Raw genomic sequence first — 22,670 nt, forward strand, 5'->3', positions numbered from 1 at the left:
AAATTATTCTTTAACAGTTTTACCAAATACTTGTTTTCTTTACTTTTAGGGTTATTCCAGTCCTGTACTTACTTCTATGTATGTCTGCACAGATAAGAAATTAAATCCTATTGACTGTGATGAAATTACTGAAAAAACTTGTGACAAGGCATATGTATATTATTTACCTTTCTCAAATCAAACGTTTTAAGTCATAAAGTTTTCAACTGAATGCTTTTAAAAGTATTTTTTAATTCCTCATTTCTTTGATTCTAACATGTGTCTTAATCTTCCTGCATAAGTAATGCTCAGAATCAGGTGCACCTTAAAATCAATGGTATCTTAGAATCTCAGATTTTTCAATTGCCGAATATCCTCAAGAATCTTTTTTTAAATTATTAATGTAAGTAGGAATACTGTTGTTACTATTGAATGGAAGCCAGTTATTAAATCATATTTGTTAAATATATTTTAGCATTTATTGCATTTAGTTTATTTTCTTAAAAACAAAAATCTGTTTTCTTTTGGTAGCACTGAAATTAAGGAGGCATGCATTAGAATCAAAGAAATGTGCAGAAAAAAAAATGTGATTTCAGTTTTAATGAAAGAATTTCTGTATATAAATGTGGATATATATATATGCTATAATATACAAGGGTTTAAAAAATGGGTGTAGCCTTTTTTTAATGTTTTGCCTAAATATTGATCCCCCAGACATACTTCCAATGACAAAGTTTTTAAACAAAATGTAGAGTTGTAGGAAACTAGTATCAACACTGTGGATAAAGTCTCTTCTGTAGAAATAAATTTAATCTTTAATATAATTAAAACAAAATAGGGAAAGTTGCACACTTTTATATGCAAAATTTCTCGGAAGTATGGTTAACAAACTTTTCATTCCATATTAGAAGCTATAGCAACAAATTTAATGATGAATGTTGTTTATCTAATGAAGAAACCATATTCAGGATGGAATTATTATTATTATTAATCATCAAATACAGCAACAGTTTTTTGTAAGAACTTCTTGAACTTGCTTTCAAAAGTGTAGACTTTAAATTTGTAATGAGCATAGAAAAATGACTCCAGTCAATGAATTTCTTCTCGAATACTTTTCCAAAATTTGCATATCAAGAAGTATTTTGATTTTATTCAAGCATGAAGATTAGTTTAGTAATTGGAATTTTGACTCTGGGTATATGTCATAAAAAAGATTTTAATTTATAAATTCATTCCCCCTATTGTACAGATGGTTTTCATAAACATATGCATCTTATTTTAAAAAATCTTTGTACAGTGAAACTTTTCTAAGATGATGACCCAAAATTCCAGATGAATGTCATTAACTGTGGATATGGTCACTTATATGTCCAGTACAATTGTTTATCAATATGTCCAGTACAATTGTTTAATTATATTCTTAGAAATATTGGTCACTTTTAGGTGTGGCAGTTTAGAGAAATGATCATTTTGGGAAGTTTCATTGTAGTTGTGTTATAGGAAGTATATGTCTTGTATTAGTATTTTATGAAAACAGTTCCTACGGTCACATTTTTTTAAATACCTTGTATATAAAGTAAACAAGTGAGGAAGTTCAGCATAAAAATTAACAAAAACAAACATAAAATTATTGCTGACTGCACTTTCATTGGAATGAGTTCAACTCTTTCAAAGTATTGGTATTATGCTGAAGTTGTACTATGTGGAAGTTAATAATTGTTTTTTCTAAACTTCCAACAGAAATGTACTAAAATTTACATCATTCGCAAAATTGATACACAAGAAAATTGTGAAAGTTTCAAAGAAATCCAGCTCCAAGACCAAATTAGCATACACATGATATATATGCATACACATAATATATATATATATTATGTGTATGCTATGTATATTTGATTCAGGGCCAAATTGAGGGGCCTCTGAAAATTGAAAAGTTATGTTTATTATTCCAATAGAGGAGTGCTATGATGGACTCTATTACTTCTTTCTATCTAACTTCAGAAATATGTTCACTCATCCAGAATTTTAAAGGTCTGGGAATTTATCTCATATATACAAAATTATATTCAAAATAACTTTTATAAATGTTTCTTGAATGTAGGCCTGGTGTTTTATTTTGTATTAAAGAGAATTTGATTTTATTGACAGTTTTAATGGAAACTGAACAACATACTGCTTGAAACATTTGAGAATGGTGAAAGCATAGTTTGAAGGGGAATGGCAGATGAATAATAGAAACTGGAAGTGTGCTTAGTTTGAAGACTAAAGGTTAGAGGAATTGGAATTTGGAAAATTTCTTGTATACAATGCCAATGATGATAAAAGGATACCCACAAAAAACAGCAATGTATTTCACAATATTAAATATATAACCTTCATAAGGGAAAGTTACACTTGGTACTGTTTAACTAGTACCACTGTGAAAAAAAAGAAAAAGGAAAAAAAAAAAAAAAAAAAAAAAGACTTCAGGTAAAAGACATGAAATATTCTTAGCCATGATCTATGAATAATCGAAATAAGATAATAGAAACAAACTAAACTGTGTGACTTTTTGACAGTTTACAGTAACAGCTGCTTAAATCAAAACATGACTATAACAATAAAATCGCTACAGAGGTACAATTTATATCAGGTCAGAACCTGAAAGTAGATTACTTTCTAACACTTATCTAACTGCACCAAACTACCAGTAGCTGTATGCACAGCATGAACAATTTCTACAGCAATACAGCAGTATTATGTTACAAGTTGCAATTAGTTCACAGTTAAATTTACATCTTAGTTTTAAATTATGCCACTTGTGCATAATTTAAAACTAGGATGTCATTTCTTTAAACCTTTGGTCTGAGTGAGTATTATGATGAGACAAAGAACATAAGAAAGAAATTAAAGCTAACTGTTAATAAATTTAAATTATAAATGTGAAGTTCTTATATCAAAGGGGAAAGAAGGGTGCAAAAATGAATTGCATAAAATATGAACAGTTCATAAATAAACAAATGTGTAAGACAGAAAATTTTATATAGATAAACAGAGGTAGTTTATGATAATAAGGAAACAGGAAACAATTTCATGAACATGTAAAATTAGTTAACTTATTTTATAATCAGTTTGTCCAAGAAGGGAGAGGACTTCCTTGTATAGCACTACAACTTCTACCTCATTCGCTATAATATAAATTAAACAGTTGACCTGATTTCCGATGAAATTGCAATCAGGGATAAATAAATGCTTATTTATGCTTATTTTTACATTTAACTTCTGTATTTGTTTACTGTTAAATGCACAAAGTTATTTTCCTCTAAAAATATTTTATGTACTTTGTCGTATTCTTTCTGAGGGATTTAAAAAGAATTTTGCTTTTTTAATATATTAACATCCCAGTTTAGAAAATTATTATTTTAAAAATGATTAGAAATGTGTATTTTTGAGATTATTATTTATACTTTGAATATATAACTTTTAATGAAAGGATGTCTGTACATAAATGTAAAAGTACTTGTTATGATACATAATTGATGACTGTAAAACAGTTTTGAACAAAATAATAATAATAATAATAATGAATTTTTAGTTAAGAAAATTTTTTGTTTAAAAAGTCTTGAATATAGTACAAATATATTCTTTTAAGTTTATTATGAGTAGTAATTTATTTGTGTGTGTATCACTTTTAGTGAAAGAATTCTTGTACATAGAAGTATATCTTAGAATACATATTTTTATTCTGTTTGTTTTAAGGATAGTAAAACCATTTTGAATTTTAAAAAATGAATTTTCCAAATAAGAAATTTTTTATTTAAAGATTCTAAATCTGCAGTAAGTGTTATGTGTTTAAGATTATTATTATTATTTATTTATTCCTTTAGAATACCACTTTTATTGAGCTCTGTACATAGATGTTATAATATTTATTATATAATAATAATTATTGCTTTATTTTATTCTTTTTGATGAATGTGATATTTTTGGTTTAAAAGTTATAAGTGTGTGTTGAAAATGTGTAATTTTAAGTTTGACTTTTTCCTTTAATATATCACTTTAATTTTTTATCTATATAGATGCAAAAACATTCAGTATTTTCAAAAGAGTATTAAAAATTAGGACTGTGAAATGACTTTGATGATTGAAAATACTAAATTTCTTAATTTAAAGTGTTGTTCTTAAAAAAAAAAAAAAAAAAAAAAAAAAAAAAAAAAAAAAATTGTTATTATTATTATTCTGCTCTTTTTCAGTATGTAGCTTTTAATGGAAATCTTCTATACTTAAATGTGAAAGTGCTGGTTATAATCAATATCTTTTGAGGTCTGTGAAAATAATTTTGATTGTCAAAACTACAGAATATCCCTGCTAATAAAATATGAGATCAAAATATTGTTTTAAATAGTCCTGCTAGCAATCTTGTCCCCCCTTTTTTGTTGTTGTTTTGAATTTTTTTTTTTTTTTTTTTTTTTTTTGAAAATTATTCACAAAGAATCTTGTATGTCTTGAGCAAATTTTAATCAGTAAAATTAAACTGGACTATTAGATGATATCATGAGCTTTATTACAATGTTACTGACAAGATGCTGGATGTTTCAGGGCAGATTATGATTTTTTAAAAAATCTCTACCTGCAAATCCTTATTATTTTGCATGATACTGATAATGATGTTGAAAGGTAAATATGTTTTCTCTATTAGTCCATGATAACATTAAAATGAAATTAGTGTGTAACTTTTACCATTCTGTACAAGATGTGGCAGCATAAACCGGTGTATTTCTGGTGATTATGTGGAAAAGATGAATGAGTTAAATGATTTTTCTGTCTCATTTAGTAATAAAGCATAGTTTTCTTCTTAAAAGTTGTATAAATTTTGTTAAAAAATGTGACGTTTTTGTTGTTTTTTATGGAAATCAATACTTCAAAAAATTTTTATTTTTCGTTTTATTAAAGTATATTAGCTTTTGTGTTGACAGATTAGTCATATTTGTGGGAATAACTATGAGTACAAAAACATATATGTAAATAATATCAAAAAACGGTGCATTAAATGTACATTTGAAAGTTTACAAATCAACCAATAGTTTTACATTACTTGCAAACTTAAAAAAATTGAAAATCAGAAGATTTATAAACAACTTCATAAAAAAGCTAGACTGAATTTTACAGAGAATGTTTCGAAGCATTCTAACTTTATAACATTCATTAAATTGCTTAAATTTCAGAATGAAGGTGTTCAAAAATCGCCAAAATGGAAGGTAAAGAAAGGTGAAGATATTCTAAAATGTAACAGAAACTGAAAATTAAAAGGTTTTAATACAACATTATTTTTAAAAAAAAAGTTTGCACACTATTGTTAATTTAGTCGTAGAGTTATAACATTATTACACTTCTTAAAAATTCGAAAATTTAGGAATCTTCAAAAAAAAATTTTATACTAGAATGTGTCTTAAAATCTCCAAAATGTTGGTAAATCTCTAAACTTGACGACATACAACAAAAAAATTCATACTCCAAAAAATGAAAGATATCGATGAAGTAAAGAGAATTGATTCAAACGGTAACTGGGATGCCTGTCAGTAATACCTGCTTTAAATTCAAACTAAATTGCCCATTTGTGGTAGTTTTATAAAAAGTGCGAAATATTTAAAGCATAAATTTAGCATGTAAAATCGTAAAACTCAAAGAGTAAAACGTTGAATTTTTTAACTCCCAAAAAACATGTAAAAGTTAGCACGTGAAGTTATTTTAAATCCAAATGTGTATTTTTTTCCTCCCTGCTTGCATTGTATGTTGGAAAAAAAGTTTTGAAGTTATATGTATTGTCTTTATCCCTTGTTTTGTATGCACATATATTTTTATCGTACTATCAAAGGATCAGTTAAATGTAGTGATAATTTAAGAGCTTTTTATTAAATGGCATTTTACTGAAAGTTTATTTTTCTTTTCCTTTTTAATAACTGCTTCATATCAAAGAACAAAGAGCAGTTTCTGTATGCCTATTGCCATTGAATTAAATTCTGATTTTAAATTGTCGCAACAATTAATATTTTTCTTTTTCTTTTTTTTTTTAAAGATTTCATCTAAAAATATTTCTGTTTGTTTTTATATCTTTTATTTATAGTAAAACCATGTATTAAATTTGTAAAAAATGAATTCAGATGTAAATTCATCTAATTTAATGAAATTGTAAAATTTCAAATTTTTTAAAAAATTTGACTTCTAAAAATTATATTTGTATCTCTGTTATTTGTACTAAAGAAATGTGTTACAGTTCTAGTAATTAATTTAATTGTAAATTTGAAAGGATTTTAAAATATTTTGTGAATAAAAATAAAATATTATAAAACCAAATGGCTGTACTTTTTTCCTTGCACTAAAATTGCTCTAACTTTTAAACTTGACAGATGAATATTCATCCGGATATTTGCTACAATCTCAGAATGCTGAAGTAACATAACAGTAAAATAATAATAATAATAATTACTGTAGATTTCAGCTCGAAGTAGAGTTACCTCCGCCTCTCGTGAAAATAACAAACACCATTTAAATTCAGGGTATTAATTAACAAATTCGCTTCTTTCCTAGCACCTGGCTCAATAAATTTCAGGAGCTAGTAGTTTTAATCAGAATCACTTAGAACCACTCTGGATAACTGGAACTTTAAGTGCACTATTTCTATTTGTCAGAAATGACGAAAAATGAAGTCTACAGGTGATAAATATGAAGGAGTATAATTTCAGTAGATGGATTCGTGAAACGTACCGCATCTGTTCATGGGAAAGCGAATTGAGGTAGTACTGCAGTTTTGAAATGACGAATTTTACCATGCAGAATTGTGATGAAGTGTTTGATCTTTTCATTACATTTTCAATTGTAGGGGTAGTTTTTCCTGTAAAACTGAGTTACTAAAGAAAGCTGAGATTATCGCGAGTAAACGAACACTCCTTTCTTGCGCACATAAATTAATTGACCCAGTAGCCCGTTACCCTATCCCCAAAATTGATATTGCAAGAGTGCTGGAAATTACGATTAAATTGGGATAAAAAAATTGCCTGAATATTTAGAAAAGAAGTCCATGAATGGATAAAAGAACTGGAGCTGCTGTCTGATGTCAAAGTCCCTAGATGGTTTAATATTGAAAGATGGTTGAGGAGGAAGTTAATCTCCATTAGTGATGAGTCGGTACTACCGAACCGGGTATTTTGTAACGGGTACTGAAAATCGGTACATCCAAGTCAGCTCACTTCGGTTTTGGTACGAGGACAGTAGTATCTGGCTGTATTTGCGAAATTGTGATATGCGCTCCTAGTTTCCATGAATGGTCTGCTCCTCAGACACTTCCGTAGTTGACATGTTTTCTGATATTCACAATCTTACTCCGTACAGATAAAATCAAACACGTGGTGACGTGGCAGAGTTCCTTCAGTGCGCAAAATCGTTAGCTGCGTATTTCGGTACTCCAAATCGTTACTAGGGTACTTTGGTACTCCAAATCGTTACTAGGGTACTTCGGTACTCCAAATCGTTACTAGGGTACTCCGGTATAGTAAACCGTTACTAGGGTACTCCGGTATTTCGTTACTTTTCAAAGTAACGGGTATTTTGTACCGGGTACAAGGATGTACCGAAGTTGCCCATCACTAATCTCCATATCTTCAGCGATACCAGAAAGCATGAATATGCTACCTGTACTTTTTTAAGATGGAAGACCGAAAATGAGCTTTACCTAAATTTTGTGCAAGACGCACTAGAGTTGCGTCTTTAAAGGATGCATGAATCCTTCGTTTGGAATTATCGTCCTGCTTAATCGGAGCACGCTTGGAAAGTGTGGTAATTTCAGATTTGAACATGACAAATTTAAGAACATTCTTTCGGACCGATTCAACAACTGCTTTGTCCTTGATTCAGCGAGACGCACGATGGTAACTTTAGTTTGGAATCGTGTCCAAGAAATCAGAACACTTTCAAAATAGAAGATTGGCGACACATCCATTCGGAGTTCAATGCAGCCGGTCTCCCTTCTACATGCTGTTTGGAATCGTGTCCAAGAAATCAGAACACTTTCAAAAATAGAGAATTGGCGGCACATAGCTTCGGAGTTAAATACAGCTGGTCTTCCTTCTACATGCTGTTCGGTTAAACAGTTTTTGCAGTCGAAATGGTGGGAGGGCCCAGCATGGCTGTTAGAATCAGAATCGTCATGACCAAAAAAGCACCGATTTGTCGGACGAAGAAGTCATAGATTCAGAAAAGAATAAATCAGTAATTGACAACTATTTTTAGAAAACTGAATATTTAGAAAAGAAGTCCATGAATGGATAAAAAAAACTGGAGCTGCTGTCTGATGTCAAAGTCCCTAGATGGTTTAATATTGAAAGATGGTTGAGGAGGAAGTTAATCTCCATTAGTGATGAGTCGGTACTACCGAACCGGGTATTTTGTAACGGGTACTGAAAATCGGTACATCCAAGTACCCGTTACTTCAGTACCGAAATCGGTACTTTTCGGTATTCGTTACTTCTGTACCGAAACGGATACTTTTCGGTATTCGTTACTTCTGTACCGAAACGGGTACTTTTCGGTATTCATTACTTCTGTACCGAAACGGGTGCTTTTCGGTATTCGTTACTTTGTAACGAAAATATGCGTCTCTTCTAGGTATTTCGTTACTGGAGGTTCGATGAGGGTTCAGCTCACTTCGGTTTTGGTACGAGGACAGTAGTATCTGGCTGTATTTGCGAAATTGTGATATGCGCTCCTTGTGTCCATGAATGGTCTGCTCCTCAGACACTTCCGTAGTTGACATGTTTTCTGATATTCACAATCTTACTCCGTACAGATAAAATGAAACACGTTGTGACATGGCAGAGTCCCTTCAGTGCGCAAAATCGTCAGCTGCGTATTTCGGTACTCCAAATCGTTACTAGGGTACTCCGGTATAGTAAACCGTTACTAGGGTACTCCGGTACAGCAAACCGTTACTTCGGTACTCCAAATCGGTTTTCGGTACTTTTCAAAGTAACGGTTACTTGAGTAACGGGTATTTTGTACCGGGTACTTGTCTGTACCCGTTACTCTCGTACCGGGTACAAGGATGTACCGAAGTTGCCCATCACTAATCTCCATATCTTCAGCGATACCAGAAAGCATGAATATGCTACCTGGACTTTTTTAAGATGGAAGACCGAAAATGAGCTTTACCTAAATTTTGTGCAAGACGCACTAGAGTCGCGTCTTTAAAGGATGCATGAATCCTTCGTTTGGAATTATTGTCCTGCTTAATCGGAGCACGTTTGGAAAGTGTGGTAATTTCAGATTTGAACATGACAAATTTAAGAACATTCTTTCGGACCGATTCAACAACTGCTTTGTCCTTGATTCAGCGAGACGCACGATGGTAACTTTAGTTTGGAATCGTGTCCAAGAAATCAGAACACTTTCAAAATAAAAGATTGGCGACACATCCCTTCGGAGTTCAATGCAGCCGGTCTCCCTTCTACATGCTGTTTGGAATCGTGTCCAAGAAATCAGAACACTTTCAAAAATAGAGAATTGGCGGCACATAGCTTCAGAGTTAAATACAGCTGGTCTTCCTTCTACATGCTGTTCGGTTAAACAGTTTTTGCAGTCGAAATGGTGGGAGAGCCCAGCATGGCTGTTAGAATCAGAATCCTCATGACCAAAAAAGCACCGATTTGTCGGACGAAGAAGTCATAGATTCAGAAAAGAGTAAATCAGTAATTGACAACTATTAAAAAAGATTCTAAACCTGATAATTTTTATTATAAGTACTTTTCATCTGTAAAACAAATTGTACGCATGTTTCGTTGCAATCTTAGCTTTCGCTTTAAATTACAAAAAAATCACAAACGAAACGTCAAAAAATTTTGTCCCTTTCGGAAATTGAAAGAGCTGAGATTGCTCTTATGTTATTAATTCAAAATAATAATAATCATTTAAGGGTGTGAACGAAGATAAAATTCAAGACCTCAGATTTATAGTCGATAGTGATGGTCTGATTAGAGCTGAGATCAACATTGCCTATTGGGACAATACTGATTGATGACGTTAAGTTTCCTGTTATTTTGCCATCTGATCATGCAGTAGTAAAGTTACTGATAGTGAATGGACATAATGAGTTGCTGCATGCTGGTACTTCTATGATGATGTCCCACGTACGAAAAAAGTATTGAATCCTCAAGGCTTATGATACGATACTAAACTGCATTAGAAAGTGTGTGAAATGTCAGATTTAAATCCAAAAGTTCTGATGCAACTCAAGAAATTTTGCCAAAATATAGAATACGTCATGCCGATATTTTTGAAATCGTGGAGGTCGATCTTGCAGGACCCCTTTACCTTAGAGATGGTCGAAAAGCTTATATTGTATTAGGGATAGCCATGTGGATTTCATAACATCTTTGAAAACTAAGGCTTCTTTCCTGTCATTGAGACGTTTCATATCTCATCGCGGAAGACCATCTACAATATACTTAGACAATTGCAGTAATTTTAAAGGGATGGAGACTTAGACTTAGACTCTATAATTGACCGAGCTATTGCGAAGAGCAATGTTGCCGGTTCCAGAATTAAAGCCCAAGGGCACTTGACATAAATAAATCAGGACGTGGAGAAAATCTCAGATGAGAAAACGGAGATAAGGGGAAGAAGAGAAGTACCAAACGGAGCAAGACAATCCAATCGGACAAGTTCGCAAAAGGTGACGAGCGATCATAGCTTTCAAGGAGGACCCAAGACAATGGAAATCAATGACAACAATACGAGAAGATGCACTACAGCAATAGTTCCAATGACAAATTCAAATATAATTAAACAACATCAATCAGTAGTGCTAAATATCACACAATACAAAACAACTATACAACACAATTTAAATACAATTATTCAACGAAGCAACAGAAGACTTCAATCAAAATCAGATGCATTGGAAGTGTAAATAGCTAACAATTGAGGATCTAAGTGAAAAAGTTGTCGTCTCCTCCCATGAAGGTGTGGGCTGCAAGTGGTCTGACGCTTCTATCTTCGAAGAGAATTTCATAATTAAAAACTTGGCAGTAATTAACAAAGTCACATTGCACAGCTTTGTTGAAGAATTTTTCATTAGATCTTCTGATGTAATCTGGAATCGTCTCATGTTTTAAGTCTCTGTGTAAAAGTTTATTGCGGATAAGATAGTGAGAATCAGTAATAATGCGCAGAAATTTGTTTTGCACTACTTGTAATTGATGCAGTTGAGTTTGAGTGACCGTGTTCCAAGCAGGAGCAGCATAACAAAGTATCGGTCGAATGCAAGGGATGGAGAGCCTTCTGCATGCACTAGATTAGGAAAATTTGTATTCAAAAACCGCTGAATAAAGTATTCCGTGGAAATTTAATCCTGCCTCAGTACCTTGGTGGGAGGTTTAGTTCAAATGGTGAAACAGATTCAAAGACAAGTCCTAGGTTGTGCTGCCTTGGATTAAGAGGAACTGTTTACAGTACTGTGCGGCTGTGAGAGAGTGATTAATACTAGGCCACTTAACTATGTATCCGAAGACGTTGAAGATGTATCCCTATTAAGTTGTGGGAGATTTACCAGATCAGGAATACCTGATATCGATATGGTGCATAAAGAAAAACTGAGCAAACGAACTAAATATCTATAAAAAACGAGAGAATAACTCAGAGTAAGCTTACGTGTACAGTATGCAGAACAATCACGTCCACAATCCATTAAAAATTCTACCTAGATTTACCCGAATCAAATCTGATTCTGAATACATTTTAAATGTGGATCACCAAACTCGGCTTTATAGAAGCAATATGCAGTAGCGTAGCTAAAACTTTTGCCGCTCAGGGCGGTCCCTGAGTTCGCTGCCTGAAATTACCCCTCTTGATACACAAATAAGTACCAAAAATGACATATAAGAAAACAAAACTTAACATTTAATTTCGGAGAAAAACTTTAATTCCAAAATTTTAAAATTATACTTTTATTTTACTTGTCCCCCCTTCCCGTAAAACCATTAATGACATTGTGGAGGTCTTATTTCATTCTTCTTGCTGTTATGTAGACAGTATTCTTAAATGCAAAATATACATGTGTAATTCTTAAATGAATTTATTTAGAAAACGCTTCACACAACTAGTAACAGCAATTGAAAGGAAGACTGGTACACTAGCAATTTAGAATAAACTGCAAAAATTCAAAAGACATTTCGCATTTCGACTTCCCTATCGATTACCAAATAAAACACCAAAACCATCTTTTATTAACAAGGAATTCTTCCTTATTAATACCAACGGCGTCATAATTTGTTATTCGTCATCTGCATTCAAAAGTTTCGACGAAATAAAAAAAAGGTATAACAAAAGTATGTAGACGTTGAAATCGTGCGGTAATTTTGAATACGTTATTTAAAGAATCTTTCTCAATTGAATTCTGTTCTGTATGGCAATTTAAAATTTAATTATTGTGCCTCGATAACCCACCTGACGAAACCCTATAATAAAGTGGAATATTATTTCTCAAGTACACATTAAAAACCTGTTTGATTTAAGGCTGCAAAGAGCTCTTAATGCAGTGCATGGAGGCTTCACCTTTTAATGACCTATTATTGATATTCTTGTACTGATTTGTAAATTATTCTCTTCTTTGTTTCCTTTACTTGCCGCATGTGAAACAATTTCGTAGAGATTTGATAATTCTTTTAGGTATTTCAATTTTCATGAACACAAATATAATGTGTGTATGCAAGATAAAAAATATGAAAAAAAATCTAACTTTAATTTGTAATAGCCCTAAGTTCCATTTTCAACATGTTTATAAGAAAGCCCTTTAAACTCCGACATTTCAAAATCATTCCCCAATCATATGATTCTGATGTAGCACTCATGATCCATGAACTTAACGTAAAAGAAAAGCCTGTTATCCAAGAACAATGTTACATTTCACAAACCAAAACTTAATTGACCAATAGAAATAAAATAAGAAACTATTCTTTATTAACTCCGTATTGTATTTTAGCTTCTTCTTTACCTTGCTAACATATCCGCTTTTTTTTTTTTTTTTTCTTTCCACAATTCAAATATATATGGTAACTCTGTTTAAAGAATCGGCGCGAGTTTTGCGTCAACTGTTCAAGAATGTCTTGTTAAGAATAAAGAAGTTTTCACTAGTTAGAACTGTAACTATATTACTATACATCAACTTCATCATTACATTCTAGATTAAAATTAGCATTTTGCATACAACAGACATACATACATTGTTGTAAATTTTTCTAAATATTTAAATTCTTTATATTGCATAATTGTAATACTGCGAATTGCTTTACTTAATAATTTATTTATTTGTTGCCTTGAGGGTGATAAATTCATGATTTATTGAATTTGTGGCAATATGTTTCCTGTACAAGTGTTTAATTCTAATGCAGAATTATAGATCTTTTAACCCTGTAAGTGGCAAGGCCTTATATATACGGCCTAGAATATTTTTTATGATATCTGTAAAAACGTATACATGCGTGCATATTAAAATATGTCAAAGAAATTAAGGCAATATATCAAAAGAAAACAAATCCAGGTATGAAAAACCAGGAGAGTTTTTTACATTAGGATAAAAAAAAAATAATTTTTTCTTATAGTAGTTTTGGGAAATTTGTACTTTCTTAGCGAAAACCCTGGCTGCTCAGAGGGAAATATATCCAGCGGAAGGCGTGATATGGAAAAATACGCTCCTGAAGGGCCTTGGCGATTTTCTAGATTCGGGAATTCTAGAATATTTTCGAAGCCCTGCGACTGATTCGCCCCTAAGTTTCCAGAAACCTGAACAACAAACACCATGTAAATATGGCTTTGAGAGCTAGGACAAGTTAGTTATTGATCAGCTATGAGATTTAGCGGTTTAATGAAGACTGATTAGCTGAATTGCAATTTAGAATGTTTTTGGAATGACGATGTTTCTCATGCGCTAAGGAGAAATTGCTTAACTCTCGCATTTTCCTTGAGCTATTTGCAAATATTTATTGTGCTGTGTGTCGTTATTTTCATAGTAAATTGTCAATTTCTCCCTACTTCTTTGGAATGCTTATTTCAAGAGATATCAGCCGGCCCGTAGATCGCAAAAATTTATATAAAATCATAACCATATTCTGACGTAGAAAGCCCGGCGGTCATACGAAATGACCGCTGTTCTAGATATTATAAATTGTAATTAAAATTATTTATACAAAGGTGTCTACTAATTTAAACTGAATTACACAGGGCAGGCGGCGAGGACGCCTCTTTGCTTACCGCCCCACGGGGTTTCCCCTTTCTACTTGCTTAATTGCTTAGAGTAGAGTGCAATGAAGGAAACCACTGGCGGTACATTTCTTAAGAGCCACCGCTAGCTCAATAAATCAAGGTGATTTAAATTATGATGTTGCGTGGCCCCAACTTGTCAGCAACAGTAGTAGTGACTGCTATGAACTGTAAAGTACACAAACTCGTAAGAAGGGTTTAAATCCCTTTTTATTCCGCTTTAGAAATCACAGTTGCGTTCACTTGACGCTCACAAACTACGGCGACCCGGCGGTATAACAAAATAGAAAAGTACAACTAAAAAATAAATGACAGGATGAATAAATAACGAAATCACTATCTACGAGGCTCTATAATCGTAACTAACTTAACCGCGTTCTAAGATACAGCTGAGATTCAGCAAACTTACTGATTAAGAAGTTGAAAGATTCAACAAACTGCCGAAATAGGCACACAGGCCGAAACGCGCGGTTCTTAAAATTTCTACCTAGCAACCTTCACGCTCGCGATTCAAGAAGCACACTTACAATCTCGTTTCCCTTATATTTAACTCAATTTACTTCTGCTAAAATTTGAATACTCTGCGCGTTCTACTAATTTACATACTCTGGCATTGGCAATTCTAGGGGAAAGTAAAGGCTTGATAGGAAAGATAGCTTAAAATAAATGTTAGTTAAAATAAATATAAACCCTACATTAGCCGCTGCCAGAATTTGGTAAACTTGGAAGCAGGTCCTAGAAACGACCTTTTGAAAAAGTTTCCATATTCTGACCTAAAACTCAAGAGCTCCGTTTACATAAAACAAACTGTTTCCTCAAAAATTACAATCATTTCTGTAGATGAATAAATTACCATATCTTCTTACAGGATCCTTTCTGGTTTTCAGCAATCAATCTTTTCTCTTCCTTCCAGCATCTGGAAGGAATAAGTATCAGTATATTCTAAATACATTATGATTTACACTTTCTTAACACTGGATAAGTTTTCGTTTTCGATCCTTTTCTTTTCCTTATTTAACTGCTTAATTCACAATCATTCAAATATTCAAACATGAATTTAACTTTACCCTGGTTCTCCACCATGTGTAGTGTCAAACGGGAATCTTCGTGTTTTTGTATTACAACACTTCTCCTAACCACAATGATTTGTTAGAATTCCAACAACCAAATCTGACACACCTTAATCCGACATACTGAAACTCGATGAGCTATGTTTAATATTCTTAAAATTCAAGTGTAGGTGGAGAACCCTACAAAACACATTCATTCTAAATTCCTCCTCATTCATCTTTAGACATGCAGGCTTTCGCTCTAAAGCATGTTTTTATCTACAGTTTAATACTTAAATTTGAATTCGTTTCTTCTGAGCATTTACTTTTAGCATCTAAAATCTCTTAGATTTTACACTTAAAGAAAATAATGGTTTTGCCTTAGCTAAATAAAGTAAAACAAAATTAAATCTCAACCGAGACAAATTGACTTCCGTCAAAACATAGAACTTCGTATTTACACATAACATTTCAGAACCAAAGAAAAAAATTTCTAGAAGATTTTAACTTATCTTTGAGTTTTTATTTTTCGCCCTCTGTACACCGGCCTCTTGGGGTGGTAGTCTTCGGGTTCCTGTCTTTTCCGTTTGGCTCCTGGACGGCTGGTCTTGGCGGCCTCCGGTCTGGATTCTTGCTTGAATTTTTTCTGTTGGTGCCAATCTTTTCGTTCCTCCTTCTGTCTTTTTCTTCTCGTGAACGGCGGCCTTGTTTGCTCCTGACTATCTGGCTCTGGAAGTGATTTCCTCGACGCAGAATTTCTATTGTGGAAAGTTGTATCTGGTCTTTTCCTATTTACCAAAGATTCTTTACGCAGCGGCGTTGATTTCTTCACTTCTTGAATGCTGGAGTCTGACCGTTTTCCTTCTTTCTTTTCGGGGCCCTAGAATAACTTGTAGAAGGGTTAGGTTCCTCTTCTGTTCTCTGCTTCTTGGGTGGTGGAGCGGGTGGCGTTAATTCTGGAATTTCCACTTCTTTTACGCTTGAGTCCTGCAAGAAACTTTTAAGGATTTCAAAATCATTTTGATTATAATATTTTTTCACCTGTTCGGGACCTGGTCACCTGGTCTTTACAGATTTCCCCTCTCTCGTTCTTAAGGTACAATACGACTGCCTTGATTTCCTGTATTACATAGGCGCCTTCAAATTTTGGAGCCAATTTTTAAGTGAAATTATCTGGGGCACTTGATAAAGAAAATTTTCGCTTTAAAACTTTATCCCCTACTTTAAAATCTGCTTCACGGCGTTTTCTATCATAGTAAAGTTTCTGTCTATTTCTTGCCGTATCCGAACTTTTAACCACCTGATCAATAAGTTTCTGTATATCTTTCTGTTTGAATTCTTCTTCTCTTTGTTGCACAAAGAATAATTTATCTAGTGGCGTAATTAACTTACGTCCTAAAAATAATTCTGCTGCAGTTTTTTCCCGTAGTATCATGATTTGCTGTTCTTAAAGCATAAGCTAACTCATTTATGTAGCCATCCCAGCGCTTGTGATGTGTGCTAACATAAGTTCGAATTATTTTTACAATATTTTTATTAACTCTTTCTGCGATGTTTGCCTGTGGTCTATACGGAACCATTTTGATATGGCGTATGCCAAGTCCAGTGCAAATGTTTTCAAATATTTGGCTAACGAATTGTTTACCGTTATCGCTAATGACTTTTATCGGTGCACCGTATTTTAAACTGTACCTGTGTAAGAATGCATCTGCGACTGTTTTGGCTGACGCGCGTTTAAGTGGAACAATTTCTGTCCATTTTGAAAAATGATCTACAATTACTAAAAGAAAACGATTTTTATTTAACTCACTCTGGGGACAAGGACCAAGAAGATCTATGCCTAAAATTTCATTTGGAAATGTAGCGCGAATGCTATTTAAGTACCCGGCCGGGCTGTAATTAATATCATTTATTAACTGACATTGATTGCAGGACCTGACATACGTATTACTATTTTGAATAATTGCGGGAAATATACCGCCTCGCGTACCTGTTTTATAGTCTTTCTGACCCCTAAATGACCGGCTGTTTTCGCTTCGTGTAATTCCTTCTAAATGCTTAATCGAAGCGAGGCTGGGATGGCTGGTTTATATTCGAAATTTTCGTTTGTTGCTTTCGTAGAAAACAATAAATTATCTATTATTTCATAGTTTTCTGCTCTACTTCTTATCGCATCGATATCTGTGTGTTCAAAGCTTTCGGGGTTTTTCAAATACGCATAGATACTTCCAAATTCAGGATCAGCTTTCAATTCAGCAATAATTGTTTCTCTAGAACCTAATTTTTTTGAAGTCAACATAGCGCATTTAAGTTCATTGCCTTCGTCGTCCAATTTTATACGAGAAAGTGCGTCAGCTACATTGTTTTCCTTACCCGGTTTATATTTGATTATTAGATTATATTCTTGGAGTTTTAAAGCCCATCTTATTAACCTGGGCATTAGGTTTTTCCCCGAGTAAAGTCTACCAACAGCCGCATGATCCGAAAAGACTGTTACTGGCGCTGTGCCGAAATAAACTCGAAATTTGTGTACAGTCATTAATACGGCTAATGTTTCTCTCTCTGTAGCTGTATAATTCCTTTGCGTAGGGTTCAAAGTTTTACTAAAAAATGCCAAAGGATGGTCATTCTGCACGAGAACCGCACCTACGGCATAGTCCGACGCATCTGCTGCAATTTCCAGGTTTTCGTCCCCTTCCGGGAATTTCAAAACAGGGGCATTGATGAGTGCTTCTTTTAACCTTTCAAATGCTGTATTAGCTTCTGCTGTCCACGTAAACTTACTTTTCTTTCTTTTAATTACTAGCAACGGTTCAACAATGTTCGCGAAATCTTTTATGAACGACCGATTATAAGAACATAACCAAAGGAAAGAAGAAAGTTTTTTGGCGGTATTGGGAGGTGGGAAATTCTCGATGGCTTTTATTTTTGAATCCTGAGTTTCTATACCCTTTTGCGAAATTTTATAACCCAGATATTTAAGTTCTTTAGTCGCGAACTTGCATTTTGATGCGCTAATTGTAAGACCGGCCTCTTTTAATAATTTAAAAACCTCTTCCAAGTCTTTAATGTGTTGTTCCAACGTACTACTCGTTATAATTATATCATCTAGATAGATTAAAGTCGATTTTCCTAGGACAGGCTTTAGAACAATGTCCATAGCTCTCTGGAATGTTGACGGGGCCCACACAACCCAAAGGGCACGCGTAAAAATGCATAAGTGCCCGATTTTGTGATAAACGCGGTTTTATGTATGTCTTCAGGTCTCATAGCTATTTGATAGTAGCCAGACGTTAAGTCCAACGTAGTCATGTATCTCGTAGACTTAATCTTTTTAATAATTTCCTCTATTACCGGCAAAGGGTAAACCGGGAACTTAGTAATACTATTAAGCTTTCTGTAATCGATAGCAAACCTCCAAGCCCTTTTATCCGAAGGAGGGAAATCATTCTTTTTCCTACATAGTACGACTGGACTCGCGTACTCACTATTTATGGGCGTTATTATCTGGTTGTGCAGCATTTCCTGAATGTGTTCTTCGATAATTTGCTCTTTCTGTTTATCATACCGGTAGGGTTTAGTCCTACAGGGTTTATCGGCAGTTAGTTGTATATCATGCGTTACAATTTGACAATTACCAGGCCGTTCTGAAAACAAGTTTGAAAAAGTACTCACCACTTGCTGGATGGCTTGGCTTTCATGGTCATTCAAATGGCTAAGATCTACCTGCAGTTGTTTTACTGCCTCCACAACCCTCCGGTCAGTAGTATTGGCCCCACTGCGGTGGCGGAAGTGACGTCAGAAGTCACGTGACCGGAAGTGCTGCCATTTTGTAAAGTGGAGTTGAGTTGTTTCGAAGTGAAAGTAGAAGTGTTTGTTTTGAAAGTGGAAGTAGAAGTACATGGATATTTTTAGGATTTAGGTATTTTGGATGGCAACGAGGATTTGGGGGGAAAGTTTCGTTTTGATTTTATGGCAACGACGATTGTTCCACGTGTTCATTTTTTAATCCGCCATCTTGAAATCGAGTGGAGTTGTTGGAAAGGGAAATTAGAAGTGTTTGTTTCTAAAATATGTGAGAAATATTGTCAGAGATAATTTTTTTAATTTTGTGGCAACGATGTTTTTAACAAAATTTTATTTTTCTTTGCGGCAACGATGAAAGTATCTCGTGTTTGTTCATGTTGTCTGACGTATAATGGAATACGTCACGAAAGAGGTGTGTTATAAGATAACAAGCTTTTTCTATTGGTTCTAAGCCAGCCATTTTGTTTTGACGTCACATCGAAAGCAACAGAGTCATTTTTCTTGGGAAAGAATTCAGTTGCCTCTTGTTTGTTGCGAAGAAAGTAGTTTATAAGAAATATCGTCTTGTGATTTTTTTGAAAATGAAGCGTGCTGTTGCAACAGAGAAACCTACGACTTCGAACAAGAGAGTTAGATTTTCGAGGCAAAGTAATATGATTAACGATGCAAGTATAACAACGTTTAAGTTGTATTCCTTACTTGCTCATCATTTTTATCTTTGTGGTGAAAATTTTGTTGTGATAACAGATTTCGCTCGTGTAATACGTGTACACTTAAGAAAATATGTGCGCTTCGAAAACAACGAGTTTATACCGACGAAAAGCGGAATCACTCTCTCTCTCCTTACCTGTGGCAAGCCTTTTCGGACAAAGTGGAATATAAGGATATACTAAGTCCCTCTTTGCGAGAAGGTCAGTCTGCAGTTATACAAGTCTCTTTGTTTCTTTCAACAGTGACAGTTGAAAATTCCCCGTGTGTTTCGTTTCAGATATTTTGTGCGCAAAGATTTGACTTGTGAATTTTTGCCAAGTGTATGTGTTCTTACAAAATGTGAATGGGAGCAATTCATACGAATAAGAAAACAAATAACAATGGAGGTGGTTACATTAATGTTTGGGCCTACTTTCCAGTTCTACGTTTTGAACGAAGTTTTCAAGCAACTGCCATCGCATCAGGACAACCAAATCGCTCCTGTTGATGCAGAAATGTGTCTTTCGACATCTCTTATCGAACTCTTAAAAGAGACTATAAGTTCAAACATAGCGGACATTTTCGAGTGTAGTAGATGCATTATGGAATACGGCAATCAGCTTGGCCATGATCGTGTCACAATGACCAATTCGGATAAACTTTGGAAATATGGAGATCTTGCTGTGTGTAAAATAAATATTGTGAACATTGATTGATGCTGAATTTGTGAGTAAAAATTCGAATATTGCAAATTATATTACAGTGTCATTTCTAAAAAATATTGATTATGAAATGTTGTTAAATAATGCTAAAGATTTATATGTTTCAGGTTAGTTGGTTCATTTTTTTAAATTTATTGTAAATGTATATGTATATATATATATATATATATATATATATATATATATATGCGTGTGAATAATCGCCTATTAAGTTATTTTGTTAATGTTTGTAAATACTTTTTTGTGCATATAAAAGAGTTTACAATTGAAATATTTAGTCTCTTATTCTTTTATATTTTAAGAAATGAAATGATAATAATAATTTTCTAACTTTGATGAAACTATAAAACTAATGTTTGAACAGGTTGTTATGAAGATTAGGTAAGGGGCTTATAAAAAGTATAAATAAATTTAAATTTGATTTATCATTTATTTGGATAGCGGTTGTATGAGGATGAACATCACATTTTCCGTTGATAAAAATTCATGTTGTAATGTCAGAAATTCTGGATCTGACTTATCGGAATCCAGCGCAACTGGCAAGCTTCGGTGGTATCAATGCTTTACGTCGTGTTTCTGGAGTAAAGAGCAAAGAGATCAAAAGATGGTTAGAGAAGAGGGATTCTTATACGCTTCACAAGCCTTTGCGACACAAGTTCCAACGCAACCGAGTCATTGTAGGGGGGATCGACGAACAATTTCAATCTGATTTAGTAGATTTACAAAATTTAGCCAGATTTAATAGAGGGTATAAATATTTGTTAACATGCATAGATATTTTTTCGAAATATGCTTGGGCTATACCTTTGAAAGACAAGAAGGGCTCTAGTGTGAAAAGGGCATTTGAAAACATTTTTAAAGAGCGTAAACCAGATTCATTACAAACAGATAAAGGCTCGGAATTTAAAAATAAATTAGTGCAAAATTTATTTAAAGAAAAGGGCGTTCATTATTTTACAACAAATAACGAAACAAAAGCGAGCATTATTGAAAGATTTAATAGGGCTCTAAAGACAAAAATGTGGAAATATTTTTGAGAGTTTAATTATTATTTATTCAACTATTTTAAGTAACACATTACTATATAGATGTGTTGAATAAATTAATCTATAGTTACAATCACAGTTGGCATCGCAGTATTCAAATGGAACCTTCATCAGTGAATATAAATAATCAGTCTGTGGTATGGAAGAATTTATATGATGATATGATAAAATCTGTTACGAAGCCCCAGTTTAAAACAGGCGATACGGTGCGTATTAGTAAACTGAAAAGACCTTTTGAGAAGGGTTACGAAAATAATTGGACTCGAGAAATATTTAAAATTCATCGAATGATCCCCCGAAACCCTGTAGTTTATAAATTAAGAGATTTAGCTGGAGAAGTGATTGAAGGTAGTTTTTATGAAAATGAACTACAAAAAGTATCTGATTCGGGATTTTATCCGGTAGAAAAAATATTAAAACAAAAAAAAGTGGCTGGAAAAATGCAGTATTTTGTCAAATTTCAGGGATACCCGGATAAATTTAATGCTTGGGTATCCGATGTAAAAATGTTATAAAAAGAGAACATTCTGTTCTGAATTTCATCAGTTAGAGATGTTGTTCTACGTGACGCTGCCCTCTGATAGTAGTCAAGAACATTTCTCAGAAAATACACTTTCGCATTTTGTGACACAGCTACCTATACCAATTAAATTAAACGGTCTATGGGAAGTTGGATTAACCGAAATAATTTAACTGCACGAATGGTGTAATATAAATAAAGAAAATAATCTGCTCGGGTTTGCTTTAAAAGATGGAGAACTCCAGGGAAGAAGGTTACCACCTGAATATTATGAAAGTGTACAAAATATTTTGAACGAAATGAATATTCCACCTTTAAGAAACAAAATTACATTTAAATACAGTCCTGTAACAAAGCGTGGGAATATTAAAACCGAGAAAGGAGCAAAACTAATTTTTGAGAAAGGTCTTTGCAATCTTAGGATTTGAACCGCAAGTAATAGAAGATATCGCTGAAAGTTCCTTCGTCGCTGATCCACGTGCTTCCTTCCCATTTTTTTATATCTATACAGATATCGTAGAACCACAAATAGCAGGAAACATTCAAGCTCCCTTATTGCGTATTGTAAAAA

General features: G+C 33.4%; 1 protein-coding gene across 1 annotated transcript in view; it reads left to right on the forward strand.

The window, feature by feature from the left end:
* Window positions 1–5,572, forward strand: part of RNaseX25 (Ribonuclease X25) — a 126,930-nt gene extending 121,358 nt beyond the window's left edge. Inside the window, exon 9 of the mRNA XM_085810967.1 lies at window positions 50–5,572. Within this exon, the coding sequence (XP_085667093.1) occupies window positions 50–190 (141 nt within the window). The 3' untranslated portion in view covers window positions 191–5,572. The remainder of the gene's footprint in view (window positions 1–49) is intronic.
* Window positions 5,573–22,670: the final 17,098 nt, after the last annotated feature.

The sequence above is a fragment of the Stegodyphus dumicola genome, chromosome 2 (genome assembly GCF_044657685.1).
Source record: "Stegodyphus dumicola isolate Sdum_Otavi_A_Nest chromosome 2, ASM4465768v1".
NCBI lineage: Eukaryota > Metazoa > Arthropoda > Arachnida > Araneae > Eresidae > Stegodyphus > Stegodyphus dumicola.